We start from the raw sequence: 22,729 nt of genomic DNA on the forward strand, positions 1-22,729 counted from the left end.
GCTGGTCTGCCAAAGGGTACTTTCAACCTCAAAATGACTTTGAGACACCCAATACCGTCCTGTTTATCTACAAGAATTCAGGACGCAGGTCATGGTTATGTATCCTGGGCAACGACGTACGTGCCGCCTATGTGGTGAGTATGATCACATAGCAGCGACTTGTGACAAGCGGAGGCATGTGCCTGGACATGTGGTGGACGTCGCAGCCCCTGCTTCAAAGGTGGCAGGCGTGGAACAACCATCGGATGGAGGTGGAGTGAGATAGTGGATTAGACACACAGAGCTGGAGGTGGGTTGGAGTCCCTCACCCAGTTGCCTGACCCGGTGTCTCCTCCTGTGGGTAAGGAGGAGCAGCAACTACAGGAGCAGGTTATTGAGATTGAGGAGGAATTGGTGGAGGTTTTGAAGATTTTGTCACCGCCTGAGGGGGACATTACATCTGAGCTAGGTGTCATTGGAGAGTCGTCGCTTCCAGTAAGTCGTGATATTTTGGGAAGTGATGGTGTGTTGGAGTCGTCCCTAGAATCACTAAACCATTGTCAGGTAGAGGTGGAGGTTCATTGTGAGGCAACATCTGATCAAGATATGTGTAACGTGACGTGTAACGTGACTATCATGAGAAAGAGGGCGGCTACATCAGATTCTGATGATGTCTTGATGCCAGCACAAAGGCCTGGGAAACAGACTGAGGTGGAGCGTGAAGGTAGTGGTGTAGGTGGTGGTAGCCATGATAGGAGGCACTGGAAGAAGGGGAAGGAAAGAGAGCACTCTGAAGGTGCCACATATGAATTCAGGCTCTGGAGTTGTAGAGAGAGAAGAGAGGAGGCAAGGGTGGAAACTTTAAAAAGCCTTAGGTGTGTGACTGTAAATGTTAATGGTTTATGTAGCAGTATGAAGAGAGATTGGTTTCGTACTTTCCTGAATAAATCTAGAGTGGATGTTGTGTTTCTGCAGGAGCATAATTTTAAAGAGGGTAGGGTGCTGGAGGTGGCAGGGTTTCGAGTAGTTACCCTGCCATCTCCTCATCTAAAAGGTGGTGTGGGTATTTTAATAAGGGAGACCAGCCTGTTTGTTTTGCAGAGAAGCGAGGGAGGGTGTTGCGTGTGGATGGGTGGTGGATGGGTAAGTGTGCATCTTTTGTGAGTGTGTATGCACCGGCGGAAAATAACATACAGGTAAAGAATGATTTTGTGTGTGAGGATCTTGTGTTCTTCTTACGTGCACTGCCGGAGGTGGCAATAGTTGGTGGGGACTGGAATTGTGTAATCAGGGTGGCTGACGTGGACCCAAAAGGGGCTGGATATATGTCTGTGGCTCTTAGGGAATTGTTAAGGGATGTCAGGTTACATGATGCATTTGGGGGGGCAGTGTGGGAGACTGAACATACGCTCGTTAGGGGTGGATATGCTGCAGGGCTAGATAGAGTGTACCTTTCTCAGGGAGTGGATGTGAAATCTTTCAGTACTGTTGAGGCTACAATGTCAGATCATAGGGCAGTGGTGGTGTAGGTTGGGTGGGGGGCGCTCGCCGAAATATACAGAAGTTACTGGAAACTAAATATAAGTGTGTTAGGTGAAGAGAAGGGGTTGAAAGGGTTTTCAGTCCTATGGAGGGAGCTTAGTGTGGAAGAACAGGGGGGTGGACGACATTGTGACGTGGTGGGATTGTGTTGCGAAGGAAAGGATTAGAAAGTTTTATGTGAGGGAAGGAAAACGTATTAATAATTTAAAATATGGTCTGGCTAACTATTTAGAGGATAGGTTACGAGGTTGCTATGGGCGGGGGGGGGGGTTGGAAATAATTTTCCTTTGGATGAAATAGTTGAAATAAAAGGGAGATTGAGGGTGTTACAAAATGAAAGGTTTCAAGCTGTAAGGGTGAAGGCAGGGGTGGAAGAAGTGCTTCGGGGTGACAAGCTGTCTGCATGTGTTTTGCGGCATCAAAAGCAAAGGCAGGCAGTGACGGCTATCCCAAGTTTAGAGGTAATGGAGACGGTCGGGACTTATAGAGCAGGGCAGGAGATGAGAACCACGAAGGGGATGTGTGCATATGCAGAGGCTTGGTATGAGAAGTACTGGATAAGTGGGGGGGGGGTGCTGGGGCGTTAGACAAGGTGTGTACATATGTGACTTGTAATTTAGGAAATAGCAACAGAAAGGCTTTAGGTGAGATTATTACAGTAGAGGAAATAGAGAATGTGTTAAGAGGAATGAGGAAGGGGAAAGCTCTGGGTATTGACGGGGATTTATAGTTAGGTTATTTAATTGTATGAAGGAGAAGGGTAAGTTGGGGGAGAAGCAGGCTACAGCAGTTGTAGTGTTGGTCCCGAAGGGCAAGGGGTAGCCCACCCTACGGGAGTACCGAGCCATATTCTTGATGTGTGCAGACTGTAATGTTTTTGCAAAAATTTTAGGTAATAGGTTCAAATGTGTTGTGGGGAGGGTGGTGTCAAAATCTCAGTTTGGGTTGCCGGGAAGGTCGATGATTGAAGAACATGGGATACTGGGAAGTTTTGTGGAAGCTAAAGGTGGGGGTGGAGGGGCGGCTTTGTTGGCTCTAGATTGGCAGGGAGCTTATGACAGAGTAGAAAGGAGACCTTTGCAGGTTATACTTAGGAGACAGGGTTATGGGGAGGAAATAGTCGAGTGGGCAAATACGTTGTATTAGGGGGCAAAAATGAGGATACAGATTAATGGGTGTATGGGGAGGGAGATTGCAATGGGTAGAGGCCTTAGACAGGGATGCCCCATGTCCCAAATATTGTTTGCGTGTTTTCAGTACCCCTTTTATAAAATGGTTGACCGTAGCTTATGTACTCAAGGTGAGGGAAGTGTGAGGGGTGGGAGGGTCTGGCCAGGATTAATTGGATGGGTAGGTTGGGGTTGATGGATTTGAGACGGAGGGCTAAATGTGTGTTTCTTAAATGGGAAGTTTTGCGTGTGGGTGTGAACGCGGGGCAGTTGGGAAGGATACACGACAGGCTGCGTATGTGGTATCAAGGAATGGAATTGAAGGAATGCGAAATCGTTTTGGGGGCCGTGATGTTGATTAAGGAACTGAGAAAGGTTCGCATAAGGGTTTTGTGTAGGTTGCTTGTAGGTAGGTGCATTGTCCCAGTTGAGGGCTTGTTCCCCATGTATACTTGGAAGAGTATTTGGTATAGATTTAGTAAGTTGAAGGTAAACCCTCGGGCACGTGAGGTGATGTTTCGTTTTCTGCATGGGATCCTTCCATCTGGAGCGATACTACGAAACAGAAAGGTTGTAGAGGGTGGGGTGTGTGGTATCTGTGGAGAGGACGAGACTGCGTTCCATGTAGTTTATTTTTGTGAGGGGTTAGACGAGGTCAGGTGCTGGTTATGTACGTTGGTACAGAGAGTGGGAGGCCATGGTGGGTCGGTTCTGTGTGCTTTAAGTCTAGATATGGGCGGGTTAGACGAGGGTGTCATGATATATTCTACCTTGATATAATCTAACCATGGTAGATTATATATATATATCGTGGGTGATGAGGGGGAGAGGGGATAGTGAAGAGCGAAGGAAGGTTCTGGCAATAACGTTCTATCGTACGATGTGTCGTATCAGAGAATTGTATGGGAGGAGGTGGGATCAGGTTTTCTCAGAGGGGTATAGAATGCTAACGTTAGGAATTCTCATGAATCTGTGAATGATAATGAGTGAGTGAAGGGGTTTTTATAGGTAGAGAGGGTGTCAGGGGGTCACAGCGGGCTCGCCTCCTTGGGGGGGGATGTCGTGAGAGTGTTGTGAATGTGGGTATGGAATGGTTTTCTGGTTTTCATTGATGCATTTTTGCATCAACCTTGTGGTTATCATGCCACGTGTGGATGTAGAGTTTGATGTCTCGTTATGATCTATATAACATATTTAAAATGATCTATATAACATATTTAAAACTTTATGTATGGTTTCGATTCATTTTAAAGTTTATATAATTTAGATCAGTGATCTCATACCGGTTTGTTTTCATTATTATGCTCTTGATGTAAGTTTTTAGCTGTATGGTATACAGACATATCTAGCAAGTTTATAGACGCATTCATTTTGTGTCTGAGATTTTTGTATACGGGTTTATTGTAACAGTTATGGGCCTTCGGTTTTGAGATCTAAGCTGTTTTCTTTTTATGTTTATTTGTATTTTAATATATGATACAGCTGTATTGTTAGGGATAAATATGTAGATGTTCTAGTAAGATTATATTTATATATATGTAAGGTTTTGAATCATTGAATGTTTAATGATTTTTCAATTCATGACCCTGTTACTGTGTTTATTTGTAGCTATGTTCTTGCCGTAAGTTATTGTTGTATGTTGTAGTGGAAACTATCGAACTTAAGTTAAATGACTCTTACAGGATCCAGGAGAGACAGGAGGAGCTTAAAGCTATTAGTGAAATTGAAAGAAATTCAAAATATTTCTTTTCATATGCCAAAAACAAGGCAAATACCACATCTAGTATTGGACCCTTACTCAGACAGGAAGGGACCTACACAGATGACAACAAGGAAATAAGTGAAATATTGAAATCCCAGTACACTAATCGGTCTGAGGATCGACGACCCAAATGATTTCTTCATGAATGAGCCTCAAAACTCCATAAATGTATGACAGATTTCCGACATTACCCTAACTCCGAGAGATTTCGAAAAAGCCAATGACAACATGCCCATGCACTCAGCCCCGGGCCCAGACTCGTAGAACTCTGTTTTCATTAAGAACTGCAAGAAACCCCTCTCGTGTGCCCTAAGTACACTATGGAGGAGGAGCTTGGACATGGGTGAAATTCCAACGGATATAGCCCCACTCCATAAAGGTGGCAGCAAAGCATTAGCTAAGAACTATAGACCAATAGCTCTGATGCCCCACATCATAAAAATCTTTGAAAGAGTGCTAAGAAGCAGGATTGCAAATCACCTGGATTCCCAAAATCTGCACAATCCAGGGCAACATGGGTTCAGGGCAGGTCGCTCCTGCCTCTCACAACTACTGGATCACTATGATATGGCCTTGGATGCACAATAAGAAAATCAGAATTCAGATGTAATATACACAGACTTTGCAAAAGCATTTAACAAATGCGATCATGGCGTAATAACCCACAAAATACGTGCTAAAGGAATAACTGGGAAAGTGGGGAGATGGATCTTCAACTTCCTAACAAATCGAACACAAAGAGTAGTGGTCAACAGAGTTAAATCGGAGGCTGCCATAGTAAAGAGCTCTGTTCCACAAGGCACAGTACTCGCCCCCCTCTTATTCCTTATCCTCATATCAGACATAAACAGAGATATACATCACAGCACCGTATCATCCTTTGCGGATGATACTAGGATCTGCATGAGGCTGTCATCTGCTGAGGACGCGGTTAACCTCCAAGAAGATATAAACAAAGTTTTCCAGTGGACAACGGTAAACAATATGATGTTCAATAAGGACAAATTCCAACTACTCCGTTATGGAAAACTGGAGGAGATAATAACTAGAACAGAGTATACTACAGACTCTGGCCATACAATAGAGCGGAAAAATAATGTAAGGGACCTGGGAGTAGTAATGTCTGAGGATCTCACTTTCAAGGATCACAACAGTGCCACGATCGTGCGTGCAAAGAAAATGATAGGATGGATAATGAGAATGTTCAAAACGAGAGATGCCAAGCCAATGATGATCCTTTTCAAATCACTTGTTCTCTCTAGGCTGGAATACTGCTGTACATTAACATCTCCATTCAAAGCAGGTGAAATCGCAGATCTAGAGATTGTACAGAGATCCTTTACTGCACGTATAATTTCTGTCAAGCACCTTAACTACTCGGAACGCTTAGAAGCACTTGACTTGTACTCGTTGGAACGCAGGAGAGAGAGATATATCATAATCTACACTTGGAAAATCTTGGAAGGAATGGTCCCAAATCTGCACACAGAAATCACTCCCTACGAAAGTAAAAGACTGGGCAGGTGATGCAAAATGCCCCCAATAAAAAGTACGGGCGCCATTGGTACACTAAGGGAAAACACCATAAGTGTCCATGTCAGCATAGTTGCTGATCCCTGTGTTATATAGCATAGCATATTAGTATCATCCATGTGCTTTAGATAGGAGATCCCTTGTAGGCCTGTGACTTTGTGTGACGTCACGGGATGCGCATGTGTAGGCTCGTACCTCTGCCTCCCCCTCACTCGGCGGCAGACCATCCAGACAAGAACACGGCAAGGCTGGGCTCCATTCCTCATCAGCTCAGTCTGACAATATATGTTACCATCCAACAAGTGTGTCTACCTTTAACCCTCGATATCTCCATTTAAGAACCCCTATGATAAATGGTGGCATCGGAGGGCCTGTAATTCTGACGATTACAGCGATTTCCGGAGATAAATTTCGACCAGCAAGACGGCCATTTCGTGTCACCAGTAGGCCTACCGAGGTTAACGCCAGCCTGCTACCTCAAGCCAGTTCTCCCACCCAAGCTCCTACCAGCTTCTACATTATTCACTGGTCAGTCTCTTTGTATTAGTGTATCTGCTTATTTGCATCACTCCCGAGGGGTTGACCCGAGTTTGCAAAATAAGCCAGCTTCCAGTCTGTGGTGAGGAAGCCCAGTCGAGCCTAGTCTAGCCCATCCAGTTCTTTTGCCTGCCAAGACAGCTTTCCACCCCTGCTGTGCTCATCATGTGAGGTTGTCAAGCCATTCTGTGTGAAGGGTTAAGATAAGCCAGCTAGCAACTAACCCAGGTGTCTTACCCCAGTACTCAAGCAAGCCACGTGAGTAGTCTTCATCGCTTGTGATTCAAGCTCCAAGCCATTCTGAGTGTTCTTTTTCATCCTTGTGGTGTTGTGGTATTTCGTGGGTTTGTTTTTAAGCCAGTCGGCTTAGAATTATCTTCGCGGCAGTGTGGCTGTCCTCAGTGGGGCTTACGCCGTTCAACCCATAGACCCAACCACCCACGACCACGTGTGTCGCACCATTGCCGGTCTTAGCCCTGTTATACCCACAAACCCAACTACACTCACCACACGGCCTCAGACGCCTCACTCAGCCATTACCCACTCACCTAACTTCTTCAGTGTTTTGGTGAACTACTAAGGGTTATAGCACCTTATTTTAAGGACCACATAGGGGGTCAAGAGCTAGAGTGTGTTTCGTGCCACCGTTAAAAGCCTCCTGTGTGTGTCTCTCGTCGATGTAAGCGCAATTCTACGATCACGTGTGCAGAGGACAGCAGCAAGACGACATAAACAATCCTCCAACCTTCCTCCATCAACCTCATTCTTCACCAAGTCGTTACAGCGATATTTTTTTTTCATAGAGACATTTGTGAGTGTTGAGACATTTCTTTTGTGTTCCAGTGATTTTTCTCTTAGTGACATTCAGTGACTCTTGATCAGACTCAGTGTTTATTATATACTGATTGCAATATTCTTTTTTTCTCTTCTTAATTCAGTGTTATTTTTCGTGCTTTATCTTATGTCTGTTGTGTTGTGTTTCTTTTTTTTTATATACTTGAATTAAGTACCTTAGTGTTTTTCCTTTGTTGTGTGTGCAACATATGAGCAGTATAGAACTTGTGTTTACACTTCAGAATCACCTTGTGTTCTCAGTATTCCAGTGAAGTATTTCAGTAAATTTTTCACCTCATATTCTGCATCACAACTCAGTGTTGTCTGTTATATTTTTTTTTTCTTCCCAGCTTTTGTGTATTTTTGTTTTGTTCCCTGTGTGTTGAATATTCTTGTGTTCATATTCTTTCATTTAGCCAGTGTCTAATTTGATTTATTTCCATAGACAATAGTGCCATTATTTTGTGCAAGCAAGAAATCATTTTTTACAAAATTTTTCACACATCAAGTTTCATTGCAAGAAAATTCTAGTACTGTGTTTATGTTGATGTGTTGTATTCTGCATCACTGTAAGTGTTCAAACTTTCTTTGTTATGTGTTTTAGCACCTATTATTTTTCATGTTTCATTGAACAAATTCACTCTTAGTGCAATTTTTAAGTTCTTCTTTTAGAGTAAATTGTTCTTTTGCTTGTTAAGTGTTGCTTGAGTGCAGTTAAGAGTTAAAGTGTTCATTCCTTGATATATTTCTTTTCTTGTGTGTGTAATAATTTTTATTATTGCACATTGATTCATTTTGCAATAATTCTTGTGCAAATATTGTGTTGCCACTAAAGTTTTTCTTGCAGAGATTCTAAGCAGTGTTTTTTTTTGATTAGCAATTATTTGCAATATTGCTACAGTTTATTTCAGTGCAGTTTCATATGCTCTGTTCTGTGCATAATATTTTATTCTGTCTGTGTCATTTTATTTTATTTCAGTGAATTGTGCCTCTAATTCATTTTTGCACAAGATTTATTGAGTCCATTTCATCATTTTGTTGTGTATTTCCCTGTTGCATTGAAAGTAAAGACAGCTCACTGTGCCATTCATTCAATTTAAAGTAAAAGTTGAGCAAATCAGATTTGAGTAAAGTATAAGTTCTCTTGATTTTCAAAGTGTTCTTCAATCAGTTGCATATTTTTCTTGTGTGAGTTCTTTACTTACTGTGTGACCTGTCAACTTTTAATTACTTACGCAGAATAGTTAAGCATTTTCTTCCATTTAAGCTTATTGTGTCATTCTCTCCATTTTTCTTGCCTTATGTACTTGAGTAAGTTCACTGAGAAGATGTCCCAGTCACTTTTGAACGTTCACTTAGTGTATCATGCCAGTCAAAGTCAATATGAATCAGTCCACAGTACCAATATTTCCTTACCGACTGAAAGACAATTCCTAGTCCATGAGCAATGTGTTTGTTCTCATAGCTTGTATCTGAGATTTGTTAAAGTGCTGCGAAATGTGAAGTTCAGATTAAGTTCCTATAGATTCGTTCATTACTTATTAACGTAGCCGAGCGGTCAGGCACTAGTAACTCTGTCACTCCCATCTGTGTTCCACCTACACCTTCAGACTTGCAAGATAGTGTTCCGTTGCCTCAAGTGTCCGAGGACACTCAGACTGCCTTGAGTGCACAGCCTATCCCTGCAATGACTGCTAGTTCGAGTAGTAGTTTCTCCACAGGGGATGCCTTGTCAGAAAACGATTACTTGAAACTAGTATTGCCATCTGTTGTTGATGTGACATGCTGTCTGCAGAAAGACGTCTCTGTTACAGCTAGTGTTCTCACTAGAGTGTCTGTTGTTGTTCCTAATGTTCCAGATGGTGATCCCATCCTAGTTGACAGTAATCAGTGCATTGTAAGAAGTTATTTCTCGAGTAACTTTCACGTGTTGCTAACGTTTGTAAGTGTAGTTTCTTTATAGCTGATACCTCGTGTCACTGTGTGTGACTCAGATTGAATATCAGCATTGTTGACTGTGTTCATTTATTTTCTCCTGTGCTTGCAGTTTGAGATAGTAGATTCGTTCTCCTTTGCTCATATTGCGTGTTAAAGCGTTAATTTTTTCAACAGGGGGGAGTCATCCACTCCACCGAGTTTGTTCATTCCTCCAGTAAGAAAGAACCGATCTCTTGTGTTCTGGTGTGATTCGATTCCTGCTCCAGGAAGATCTTATTCTTACTGTGAAGCCACCAGCACCCATTAGTGACTTTGTAATGAGCCAAGAATTACTGTATCGAATAGTCGAGTTGAGTACTCCTAGCAGAAGAATTAGTAATTCCACAGTCACTAGTGATTGTAGCTGTATCTTTTGTGGATACTCGTTCAGATTGTCCATGTAGCTGTATCTTTTGTAGATACTCGTTCAGACTGTCCTCAGTCAAGGCATGTGTTAGCCATTGCAGAGGAATTCGATCCTCCCAGAGGTGATATCCATTCTGCATACGTAAACCTTACCCTCACAGAATTGGGTTTAAGTGTAAACAGCCTGTATAATTAGATGTCTGAGATGAATGAAATTATCACCTGTGTGTTTTGTTATTAGCTGATCAGTTGTCAGAAATTTTCATGTTCACGTTCCCTCCGTATTCTGAGAATTTGACAGTAATAGTCTGAGTGCACCAGATGCCTTTGCTGTTAATTTCACCTTGTATGTATATATATATATTTATTCTTCCTCAGAATCCGTAGAGTGCTTGAATACAGATCGATCGATCAATTCCATCCATATTGTACAATGATTTGCTCTTATAGTTTGTAATGCATTACGTTAAAACTCATTACGTTAAAACTCATTACGTTAACACCCATTACGTAAAACTCATGTTGTAATATCCATTATGATACCATCCATTAGTTCTAAGTTATATATGAATTTGTTATTGTATAGAATCAGCCCAGAACCGCCTGTCTGTTCAGCCTATAGATAGTAGTGTATGTCGAGACGACATACATAACATGACCAAGCTGTCAGCATAGTTGCTGATCCCTGTGTTATATAGCATAGCATATTAGTATCATCCATGTGCTTTAGATAGGAGATCCCTTGTAGGCCTGTGACTTTGTGTGACGTCACGGGATGCGCATGTGTAGGCTCGTACCTCTGCCTCCCCCTCACTCGGCGGCAGACCATCCAGACAAGAAGACGGCAGGCTGGGCTCCATTCCTCATCAGCTCAGTCTGACAATATATGTTACCATCCAACAAGTGTGTCTACCTTCAACCCTCGATATCTCCATTTAAGAACCCCTACGATATCCAGAGCCCAAGACTGTTCAACAGCCTCCCATCAAGCATTAGGAGAATTGCCGTTAAACCTCTGGCTGCCTTCAAGAGAGAGTTAGACAGGTACCTAAAGTCAGTGCCGGATCAGGCGGGCTGTGGCTCGTACATTGGACTGCGTGCGGCCAGCAGTAACAGCCTAGTTGATCAGGCCCTGATCCATCGGGAGGCCTGGTCATGGACCGGGCCGCGGGGGCGTTGATCCCCGGAATAACCTCCAGGTAACCTCCAGGTAGCAATATCTTGCGAGTATATGGGTGTAATCCTTTTTTGTCAGTTAATTTGTGTCGGGTTTATTTGGTCAGTGTACGTACCTTCAGGATTGAGATCCATACTGTTTTCCTTTTTATTTTTTATTTTTATGTTATGCTGTATTGGTTTTAAATAAAATATAAAAAAATGAAAAGCAGGGGCGTCACTTGCACGTTAATTAAAAAACAACACAATAAGTGTCAGGGGTCCAAGACTGTTCAACTGCCTCCCAGCATACATAAGGGGGATTACCGATAGACCGGCTGTCTTCAAACAAGCACTGGACAGGCACCTAAAGTCAGTACCTGACCAGCCGGGCTGTGGTTCGTACGTTGGATTGCGTGCGGCCAGCAGTAACAGCCTGGTTAATCAGGCCCTGATCCACCAAGAGGCCTGGTCACAGACCGATCCGCGGTCTGTGTCCAGGTAAACATGATTGCTGGCCCCAAGGGGTCTTTCATATGTGATGTCCTCAATATCTGCACTACTCAAGGTAAATACTAGGTCCAGTCTCGCTGGTTCATCCTCTCCTCTCTCTCTCTCTTGTAGTGTCCCTTACGTGTTGGTACATGAAGTTTTCCAGTACCACCTCCATCATCTTAGCCCTGCACGTTTCTTGTCCTCCATGTGGCTCCAAGTTTTCCCAATTGATTTCCTTGTGGTTAAAGTCACCCATGATCAGTAGCTTTGCCCTGCTCACATGAGCTCATCTTGCCACTTCAACCAGTGTGTCAACCATCGCTCTATTACTCTCATCATGCTCTTGCCTCGGCCTCCTGCTGTTCTGTGGTGGGTTATACATCACTGCAATTACCACCCTGAGACCTCCAGACTGAAGTGTTCCTATTATGTAATCTCTAGCTTCTCCTTTGTCTCCTCTCTCCAACTCATCAAAATCCCATCGGTTTTTTACCAGCAGTGCCACTCCTCCACCCCCCCCCCACTTCCCTCTGTCTTTCCTCAGGATCTAATATCCTGTTGGAAAGATGGCATCTGTTATCATATCTTTGAGGGCTATGATGTCCTGTGTGTGTGTGTATGTGTGTGTGTGTGTGTGTGTGTGTGTGTGTGTGTGTGTGTGTGTGTGTGTGTGTGTGTGTGTGTGTGTGTGTGTGTGTGTGTGAAATATTATGCATATAAGTATACATATCGGTTAACTCAATTGCTTATGCTGTGTTAGCCTTATTTTAACAGAAATATTTCATAGACCAGTACTTGACAATATGATTTATAAGAACATACAAATTTTTTTTTCAAGTGATATTTATGGCTAATTGCCTAAACTTATAATATTTTTTAATAGCTTATGGAAAATAATCCAGCACATAACCACCTAAAGTTACTACTTTTTATTTCGAAATTTAAATTAAAGCTTATTTTTGTATAGGTACAAGGATTGTAAGGTTTACGTTATTTGGAAGGACAATGAGAACATACCTAAGACTCAGCATGTTGATGAAATCCTAAAAGACAGCATTAAAAAAAACACAAAACCGTAAGTATATGCCTTCCAGTATTTCATTAATATGACTATTTATCCATAACTACTGAATAAGTAATATATATATATATATATATATATATATATATATATATATATATATATATATATATATATATATATATATATTTATAGGCACTCTGACGTAAACATCAGTTTTCATAGAAATAAATGTTTTTAGTAGGTTGTTTCTTTGTAGGCTAGTTTGGAATTTTAACAGCACTGTTTTTTTACCCGCTTGGTAGCCCATCAGTTTGCAATCCTTTAGGTCATCACTATGTATGTTAAGGCGAAGGTGGTCCTTGATAAGCTGTAGGGTGGTCTCCATGCAGGTTTCTTGGGTGACTGTGGGTGGGAGATGTTTGCTGTTAATTACAACAGCGTCAGATAGCTGCTGTTGGTCATTATGGTCTTGGAAGTTGGTTATGACATTGGCAAGTTGTTGGTCCACTCTTGATCTTTCCTCTATAATGTTGGTAGTAAGTAGGGTGACTTGGTCTTTTAGAGTGTTGATGGTGTCTAGGGACTGGGTGTGGGTGTTGCTTTATTGTTCCAGAGTGTCTAGTTTATGTTCTAGAGCAGTGATCTTGCTTAGGTACTCTGCATTGCTAGCTTTTACTTCCTGCATTTCTTGAGTTAGTTTGGTGATCGTTTGGTTCTGAATCGTAAGGAGTTTAGCTATTTCTGGGTCTATTTCTGGATCTTTTTGACATCAAATCCTGGGAAGGAGTTATCTTGGACTGTGGCGGCGGCCATGTTTGTTGTTGTCTGTCGTGTGTTGTGGTGATGCCTGTGGGTGATGAGGATTGTGTCCTGGCTGCCAGCACCACAAGTTTTCCTCGTGTTATTACTGGTTTCACCTTTGATGTTAGGAGTCCTTAGCTGGTTACTGGATCTTCTTTTATTGCTCTGACCTTTGTCCATTGGCTGTGGCTTCGGGTGAATAGTATGCGATGAGTGATGGATGAATGTTGTGGAGTATCACTTCAGTGGCAGCGGGGTAGGAGGTGGTAATACGAGTCCTATTAGTTGGTAATTTGTGTACTTTTGGGTGATTTCTGCAGTAGATTTATATCATTCTGGGTATCCACACATGTTAGTCTTATGTGGGTCTTGATTAGGCCATCACTGGGCTGCTGGGAACCTCAGGTAGAAGTAAAAATAGAGGACAAGGTTCCTGTTCCTGTTGCCTGTACGTGTAAAGATATATTTTTTTTCATTAATGTTAATGTAAAATTTTTTAATTTTGCACCAAAAGTATCTTAGAAAATTTACCTAACCTTATTATAACAAGAGTAATTTATTTTAGCCTAACCCAACTAAATATATTTTAGATTCGTTTACAATAATTTAATACTAAACAAACACAGTGAAATATATTTTTTTCGTTAGGTTAAGAATGATTTGGGCGAAATTATTCCATACACAAATTTTCGCTTGTCCTATATGGCAAGATGAGCGTTGCTATTTAAGCCAAGATGGCAAGTTCTGCCTATTCGGCACGACATATATATATATATATATATATATATATATATATATATATATATATATATATATATATATATATATATATATATATATATATATATATATATATATATATATAGGTATATGTAAACACACACACACTCACACACACACACACACACACACATACACATACAAGAGGTTAATGTAAAAGCTAGAGAATAACAGGAAAGGCACTCCAATGGATCAGAGAATATCACATAAGGAGGCAACAACGAGTCATGGTGCGTGTCGAGGTATCACAGTGGACGCCTGTGACGAGCGGGGTCCCACAGGGGTCAGTCCAAGGACCTGTGCTGTTTTTGGCATATCTGAATGACATAACGAAAGAGTGTCCTTGTTTGCAGATGATGTGAAGCTAATGAGAAGAATGAAACCGGTCGGGGATCAGGCAGGACTACAAAGAGACCTGGAAAGGCTACAAGCCTGGTCCAGCAACTGGCTCCTGGAATTTAACCCCGCAAAATGCAAAGTCATTAAGATCGGGGAAGGGCAAAGAAGACCGCAGACAGAGTATACTCTAGGTGGCCAAAGACTGCAAACCTCACTCAGTGAAAAGATCTTGGGATGAGCCTGGCATACCTAAAGATAGCGTTCCAATACCTCAGTAAGGAATCGTTCAAGACTCTGTACACCATATACGTCAGGCCCATACTGGAGTATGCAGCATCAGTTTGGAATCCACACCTGGTCAAGAAATTAGAGAAAGTGCAAAGGTTTGCAAAAAGACTAGGCCCAGAGCTAAGGGGATTGACCTACGAAGAAAGGTTAAGGGAAATGGGCCAGAAGACACTGGAGGACAGGAGGGTCAGGGGAGACATGATAACGTTACTTAAAATACTGTGAGGAATTGACAAGGTGGACAAAGACGGGATGTTCCAGAGACGGGACACAGAAACACGGGGTCACAATTGGAACTTGAAGACTCCTACGAGTCAATAAGATGTTAGAAAGTATTTCTTCAGTCCTAGAGTTGTCAGGAAGTGAAATAGCCTAGAAAGCTGGATGCGCTACTCTTAAGGATTTTATGGTCCAGTGGATTAAGGCATCATGAGTTTTCGCCCACCATGAGGCAGGCCAAAGCAGCATAGGTTCGAGTCCTTGGCTAGTCGTAGTGTTGTTATTGATCAATATCACTCGTTCGTAGGCACAATAATATAAAAATACTGCTTGTTGTACTAGTACACCAAACAGGGACTAGAATGAAATTAGCCTAGAGTCATCCACACCATCGTATGTCCTTAGGTAGCGAGTGCAACCTACAGTTCCGCTGGATGCGCTACTCTTAAGGATTGTATGGTCCAGTGGATTAAGGCATCATGAGTTTTCGCCCACCATGAGGCAGGCCAAAGCAGCATGGGTTCGAGTCCTTGGCAAGTCGCAGAGTTGTTATATATATATATATATATATATATATATATATATATATATATATATATATATATATATATATATATATATATATATATATATATATATATATATATATATATATATATATATCTCAAATAGCTGGTTTTATAATATGCAAAACAACCACTATGAAAGAATAGTGAAATTCCAAGCGCTTTCGTGACTTCTCACATTATCAAGGAAATATAAAAGTGACACATCAAAGGAAGGCATATAAAGGGTCTAGACTACACCTCACCATCATATCCCACAACAAAGCAACACCTGATGCGCGACGACACCCGATTCATAAAAAAGGAGAAACACTGAAGCAGGCCTGCTGGCCTAACTAGACAGATACATTGCGATATCCCACTAACAAAATATTCTACCCAAGAATTAAGATTTATTATTTGTCCAATGTATTATTAAATTCTTCCTAAATTTTATTAATTATAAATGAATCTAATTTATATAAACCAAAGGAAATATTCATATCATTTTCAAAACTGCTTTTTATGAAACAATATTCAATTATATTTCTGTCAACCATGGACTTACTTGATACAACTTTCTCAACTTTTTGAAAATCAATTGGATGGTTAAAATCTCTCACGTAAATAAATAAAGCATTGGAATGATATTTTATGTCATATGCCCAAGAATGTAGATATACACCATTTCCTTGTTAAATTAAATAGCTTGGCCCATCCTATAAACTTTTTGAGGAAAATAACTCATTGCCTTTTCTAGATGTTTTAATTATTAAGGGTAATAATAAATTCAAATTTAAAATTTACAAAAAACCTACAAATAACTGTTCCTATGTCCACTATTATTCTTCACATCGAGATAGAATTAAACTGTCAGTTTTCTCATGAATGTTTTTGAAGCTTCGCGTATTTGTAGTCCAGAGTTCACAGATGAAGAAATATCCAAAATTTATGAAATAGCTAATGATCTGAAATACCCAAGAAACGTAATTGATAAATCTTTTAAAATTGCTAGAAATACTTTTTACATTCCAAAATGGGACAACCAGCCTCATTCAACTAAAAATATGTTGGTTCTCCTTTACTATGAAAACTTGGTTGATATGTCTTCTCTTCTTAAGACTTTTAATATCAAAGTTGTATTTAAAAATCTTGATACAGCAAAAAAAACTTTTGATAAAGAATTCCCCCCCCCAAAAAAAAAAAATGTTGACGGAGGTGTCTATAAGATTCCTTGTAAAATTTGCGATAAAGTTTATTACGATCAACCTGGTAAAAGTCTCGAACTAAGAATAAAACAACATAAATATGGAACTTAGTCAGCCATTAACGAGTGTGTTTAATGCGTCCATCCTTACTGGTGTTGTGCCTGAGTAGTGGAAGATGGCTAATGTGGTTAATATAATCAAATCAGGGGATAAGTCCGTTCCTTCAAATTGCCGTCCAATAAGCCTGACATTATTAGAAGTCGTCTTTAAGAACATAATTTGATTAATGGATCTCAGCATGGGTTCACGAGAGGTCGTTCCTGCCTGACAAATTTACTGATGTTCTTCAATAGAACATTTGAGGCAGTAGACAGTGATAAAGAATATGATATTGTTTATTTGGAATTTAGTAAAGCCTTCGATAGAGTACTTCATAAGAGACTCTTAACAAAAGTGGCAGCTCATGGTACAGGAGGTGAAGTTCTAGCATGGATAGAGGCATGGCTTACTAATAAAAAGCAGAGAGTTTCCATTAATGGGGTAAATCTGAATGGGGATTAGTCACTAGTGGCGTTCCACAAGGATCAGTTTTAGGCCCTCTCTTGTTCATAATTTACATTAATGACCTTGATGAAGGGATTACGAGTGACATGAGCAAATTTGTTGATGATACAAAGATAGGCCGTATGATTCATTCTGAGGAGGATAGCAATGAACTCCAGGAGGATTTGGATAAATTAATGTCTTGGTCTGAAAAATGGCAGACGAAGCTCAATGTGGATAAGTGTAAGGTAGTAGTTCATGGTAATGAAAATAACCCTCTAAGCTATAATCTAGGTGAAGTAGAGCTTGATCATACAGAATGTGAAAAAGACTTGGGAGTCATGGTAAGCTGAAATCTAAAGCCAAGACAGCAGTGCCTAAGTGTGCGCAACAAGGCTAACAGATTACTTGGATTTATCTCAAGAAGTATAAGTAACAGAAGTCCAAAAGTTATTTTACAAATCTAAATATCACTAGTGAGACCTCATTTAGATTATGCTGCTCAGTTTTGGTCTCCTTACTACAGGATGGATATAGACTCATTGGAGAACATACAGAGAAGAATGACTAAAATGATTTACTGTGTAAGGAATCCCCCGTATGAAGATAGACTTAAAGCCTTAAATCTCCACTCTCTGGAGAGACGTAGAATGAGGGGAGATATCATTGAAGTGTATAAGTGGATGACGGGCATAAACAAAGGAGATATTAATAAAGTACTGAGGGTGTCGAACCAGGTAACAACCAGAAATAATGGATTTAAGTTGGAAAAAAATAGATTTAGAAAGGACATAGGTAAGTACTGGCTTTCTAACAGAGTTGTGGATGCGTGGAACAATCTTCACAGTAGGTTGGTCGTGGCTAGGACTTTGGGCAGCTTTAAAAAAAGATTGGACAAATATATGAGTGGGAGTGGCTGTGTCTGATTTGTGTCATTGGGTACGGGAGTAAATTTTTGGGTAGCTTTGGGTAGAGGTCATTGTATGGGCCAGTAGGCCTTCTGCAGTGTTCCTCTATTCTTATGTTCTTATGTTAAATATAGCATTAGAACTGGACAAGATTCCAATGCTCTACTTATTCATGTGAGAAATTTTAACTATCCAATTGATTTTCATAAAGTTGAGAAAGTTGTTTCAAGCAAATCCATGGTCGACAGGAATATAATTGAATCTTGTTTCATAAAAAGCAGTTTTGAAAATAATATGAATATTTCCTTTGGTTTGTACCCATCATGAAAGGCATAAATTGATTAATGAATCTCAGCATGGTTTTACAAAGGGGCGTTCATGACTTACAAATTTACTAATTTTTTTCTCTAAGGTATTTGAGGAGGTAGATCATGGTATTAAATATGATATTTTGTATATGGACTTCAGAAAGACTTTCGATAGCGTTTCAAATCAGAGGCTATTGAGGAAACTTAAGGCGCATGGAACAGGAGAAGAAATTTTTTCCTGGGAAGAGTCATGGTTGACAAATAGGCAGCAGAGAGTTTGCAAAAATGAGGAGAAATCAGAATGGGGGCACATCACAAGCGGTGTTCCACAGGGGTCAGTGTTGGGCCACTTGCTGCTCACAATTTATATAAACGACATAGATTAGGGAATAAATAGCGATATAAGCAGATTTGCTGGTGGCACAATAATAGGCCGTCCAATTCATTCTAATGGGGATATTAGAGCACTCCAGGATAATTTGAATAGACTGATGCAGTGGTCGGAAAAGTGGCAGATGCAGTATAATATAGACAAATGCAAAGTTCTAAGTGTTGGACAGGAAAATAACCATGCCACATATAAACTAAATAATGTAGATTTTAATAGTACTGGGTTAGGAGTTCTGGTTAGCTGTAATCTTAAACCAAAACAACAGTGCATACGTGTTCGCAATAAATCTAACAAAATCCTTGGCTTCATATCAATTAGTATTAATAATATAAGTCCTCAGGTTGTTCTTCAACTATATATCTTTGGTTAGGCCTCATTTACATTATGCTGCACAGTTCTGCTCACCGTATTACTGAATGGATATAAATGCACTGGAAAACGTACAAAGGACTCTGCACTCTCTAGAAGGCGTAGAATTAGGGGGATATTATTGAGGTGCATCAATGGAAAACAGGAATGAATAAAGGGGATGTAAATAGCATGCTAAAAATATCTAGCCTAGGCAGGACTCACAGCAATGGCTTTAAGTTAGAAAAACTCCTATTCAAGAAGGATATAGGAAAGCACTGCTTTGGTAATAGAGTTGTGGATGAGTGGAATAAATTCCCGAGTACCGTCATAGAAGCTAAAACGTTGTGTAGTTTTAAAAAATAGGTTAGATAAATACATGAGTGGGTGTGGGTGGGTGTGAGTTGGACCTGACTAGCTTGTGTTACTAGGTCAGATGCCGTGCTCCTTCCTTAAGCGAATGTGACCTGACCTGACTAGGTTAGGGCTTTGAATTAAGCCGGTATGAGAATTTGACCTGCTCGGATGAGCCAGTAGGCCTGCGGCAGTGCTCCTTCTTTCTTGTGTTCTTATGTTCTTGTGAGTATGGGGGAGGTGCATATTATTATTATTATTATTATAAAAAAAAAAAGAAGCGCTAAGCCACAAGGGCTATACAGCGCTGCAGGGTAGGGAAGGAAGCAAGGGAATTGGATGGCAGAAGGGAGGGGGGATGATCAGCAGGTTACAGGAAACAGCGGGGCAGGGGATAGTACGGGGGTAGAGGGTAGCAAGAGATTGAAGTAGAAAGGGCTGAAAGTATCAGAATTTGTGAAGTCAGTCAGTCGTTGTCAAAAAGTCAATGAGAGAGTCTGGATGAAAGGTGGGTCCATCAGCGAGAAGGGAAGGTAAAGAGAGAGCAGCGGAGCGAAGACGACGACAGAGGTAAATTCTGCGTGCTCGTTGATAAAGTGGGCAGTCCAACAGAATGTGGCTGACTGATAATGGAGCTTGGCAATTCTCACAGAGAGGAGCAAGACGCCTCTCCATGAGATATCCATGAGTAAGACGAGTATGGCCAATGCGAAGACGGGAGAGAGTAGTCTCCCAACCTCGACACTGGTGATAAGAAGACGGCCAGTAACCTATACTCGGTTTAATAGACTGAAGTTTGTTGCCGAGCATAGTAGACCAACGTTGTTGCCAACGGGTGTGAAGGTGGGAAGATATTACAGCAAAATAGTCCGTAAATGGAATACCTCTATAAGAAACTGGTAGGTCATGTACTGCTGACCGCGCAGCAGTGTCTGCCTGTTCATTGCCCTGTACATCAACATGACCAGGGACCCAACAAAAAACAATATCTTTATGCTTGGTAAAGATGCGGCGTAGCCAAAGTTGGATACGGAGGACTAAGGGGTGAGGTGTATCAAATTTTTGTATAGCCTGTAAAGCACTAAGGGAGTCTGAGACAACCACAAATGATGACACAGGCATAGATGCAATACGGATAAGTGCTGTAAGGATGGCATATAATTCAGCAGTAAAAATACTAGCCGAAGATAGTAAATGCCCTTGTACGACGCTGTCCGGAAACACTGCTGCGAATCCTACGCCGTCAGAAGACTTAGAGCCATCTGTGTACACAGCAATGCATGAGAATGAGTGAAAGTGGTCAAGAAAAAGAGAGCGGGAAGCGACCATAGACAGTTGGGCTTTCGAGCAAGGGAGGGAGAAAGAACAGACTCGAACAGCTGGAACTTCCCAGGGGGGTAGAGAAAAGTGAGATGCTACATGTACATAGAAAGGTGGTAGTTGAAGAGAAGACAAGAGCGAATGAAGGCGAAGAGAGAAGGGACGGAGTAAACAGGGGCGGCGAACAAATAAAGAATGTCTACTAACATCAGTGACCATTCTATAAATGGAAGGATTGCGGAGATCATGAGAGCGTACATAGTAGCGCAGGCAATGGGCATCACGGCGATCGGATAAGGATGGAACGTTCGCTTCTGCATAGAGGCTTTCGACAGGGGAAGAGCAAAAAGCACCAAGGCATAAACGTAATCCTTGGTGATGAATGGGGTTAAGGCTAGAGAGAGTAGCAGGAGATGCCGCTGAATAGATCTGGTCACCATAATCAAGTTTTGATAAAATAAGGGTGGAATGTAGGCGAAGGAGGGTTCGACGATCAGCTCCCCACGAAAGATGAGCAAGGGTTTTAAGAAGGTTCAGCCGGCTGTGACAAGCTGCCTTCAGAGAGGTAATGTGAGGTTTCCAGGATAACCTACGATCAAAGAGGAGGCCCGGAAACTTGACTGTATCACGTTCAGGGATACGGGAGCCATAGAGGTACAAAGGATGATCGGAGATGACAGAGCGTCCAGTGAAAGTGATTTGGTGGGTTTTAGTGCTGGAAAATTTAAACCCACGTGTGGTGGCCCAATTGGAAACACGGTCGACTGCATGTTGGAGAGAAACTGTAAGGAGGTGACAGTCAGCGCCTGCACAGGCAATAGCGAAGTCATCAACATAGAGTGATGACCAAATATTTGATGGAAGACTAGAGGCCAAATCATTAATAGCAAGGAGAAAAAGTGTTGTGCTCAGAACACATCCCTGGGGGACACCTTCAGCTTGGATAAAGCCCGGGGAGAGCACATTATTAACCCGAACACGGAAATGCCTGTCAGTTAAAAAGTTCTTAAGGAAGGATGGTAGACTGCCTCGAAGGCCTAAGGAGTGGGCTTGGGCTAAAATATTATACCTCCAAGTTGTGTCATATGCCTTCTCAAGGTCAAAAAATATGGCAATAACTGAGTGGTTATTCGCAAAGGCATTACGAACATATGTATCCAAGCGTAGTAAGGGGTCTATGGTAGAACGTCCCTTACGAAAGCCATATTGACGAGTGGAGAGACTGTTGTGTGTCTCTAAATACCACACTAAACGTCTATTTACTAGGCGTTCCATTACTTTGCAAACTGCACTGGTAAGAGCAATGGGACGATAGTGGGAGGTTTCATGTCCCGTAGTGCCTGGTTTGCGGAAAGGGAGAACAATGGCGGATTTCCACAGCTGTGGAAGAACTCCTTGTGACCAAATAAGATTGTAAAGGCGTAATAGGACTGCAAGGGCTGACTGATGTAAATGTTGTAGCATACGAATATGAATGTCGTCGGGCCCAGCTGCCGATGATCGACAAGCTGAGAGTGTTGCCTCCAGTTCTTGAAGTGTAAAAGGCACATTATACTGTTCTTCTCTGAGAGAAGAAAAGTCCAAGGGTGCTAACTCTCTGGCAGACTTTGAGGAAAGAAATGAGGGGCATAGATGGAGTCCCTGAGAAATACGGACCAGATGATTGCCAATTTCATTGGCAACATCTAGTGGGTTTGCTATATCAACACCGGCAACCCGCAGAACAGGAGCCGGGTCAGGAGAATATTTACCACTCAGTTTTCGTACTTTTTTCCAGACTGCACTCATAGAGGAAGCAGAGGTGATGGTGGAGACATAATCTCGCCAGCAAGTGCGTTTAGCGTCACGGATGACACGGCGAGCGATCGCACGCTTCTGTTTAAAATCAAGGAGTCGCTCTGTGGTTCTATTGTACCGGTACCTGCCCCATGCAGCGCGTTTCAAACGTACTGCACGAGCACAAGCAGGAGACCACCAAGGCACGCATTTCTGAGAATGCCTGCC

At 41.6% G+C, this 22,729-nt stretch overlaps 1 protein-coding gene across 1 annotated transcript in view; it reads left to right on the top strand.

The window, feature by feature from the left end:
• The window catches only part of LOC128696564 (deoxynucleoside triphosphate triphosphohydrolase SAMHD1-like), a 266,099-nt gene that overhangs the window by 211,377 nt on the left and 31,993 nt on the right, over nt 1-22,729 (top strand). Inside the window, exon 12 of the mRNA XM_070094765.1 lies at nt 12,317-12,424. Coding sequence (XP_069950866.1) covers nt 12,317-12,424 — 108 coding nt within the window. The remainder of the gene's footprint in view (nt 1-12,316; nt 12,425-22,729) is intronic.

This window comes from Cherax quadricarinatus, chromosome 47 (genome assembly GCF_038502225.1).
Source record: "Cherax quadricarinatus isolate ZL_2023a chromosome 47, ASM3850222v1, whole genome shotgun sequence".
Taxonomy (NCBI): Eukaryota; Metazoa; Arthropoda; class Malacostraca; order Decapoda; family Parastacidae; genus Cherax; species Cherax quadricarinatus.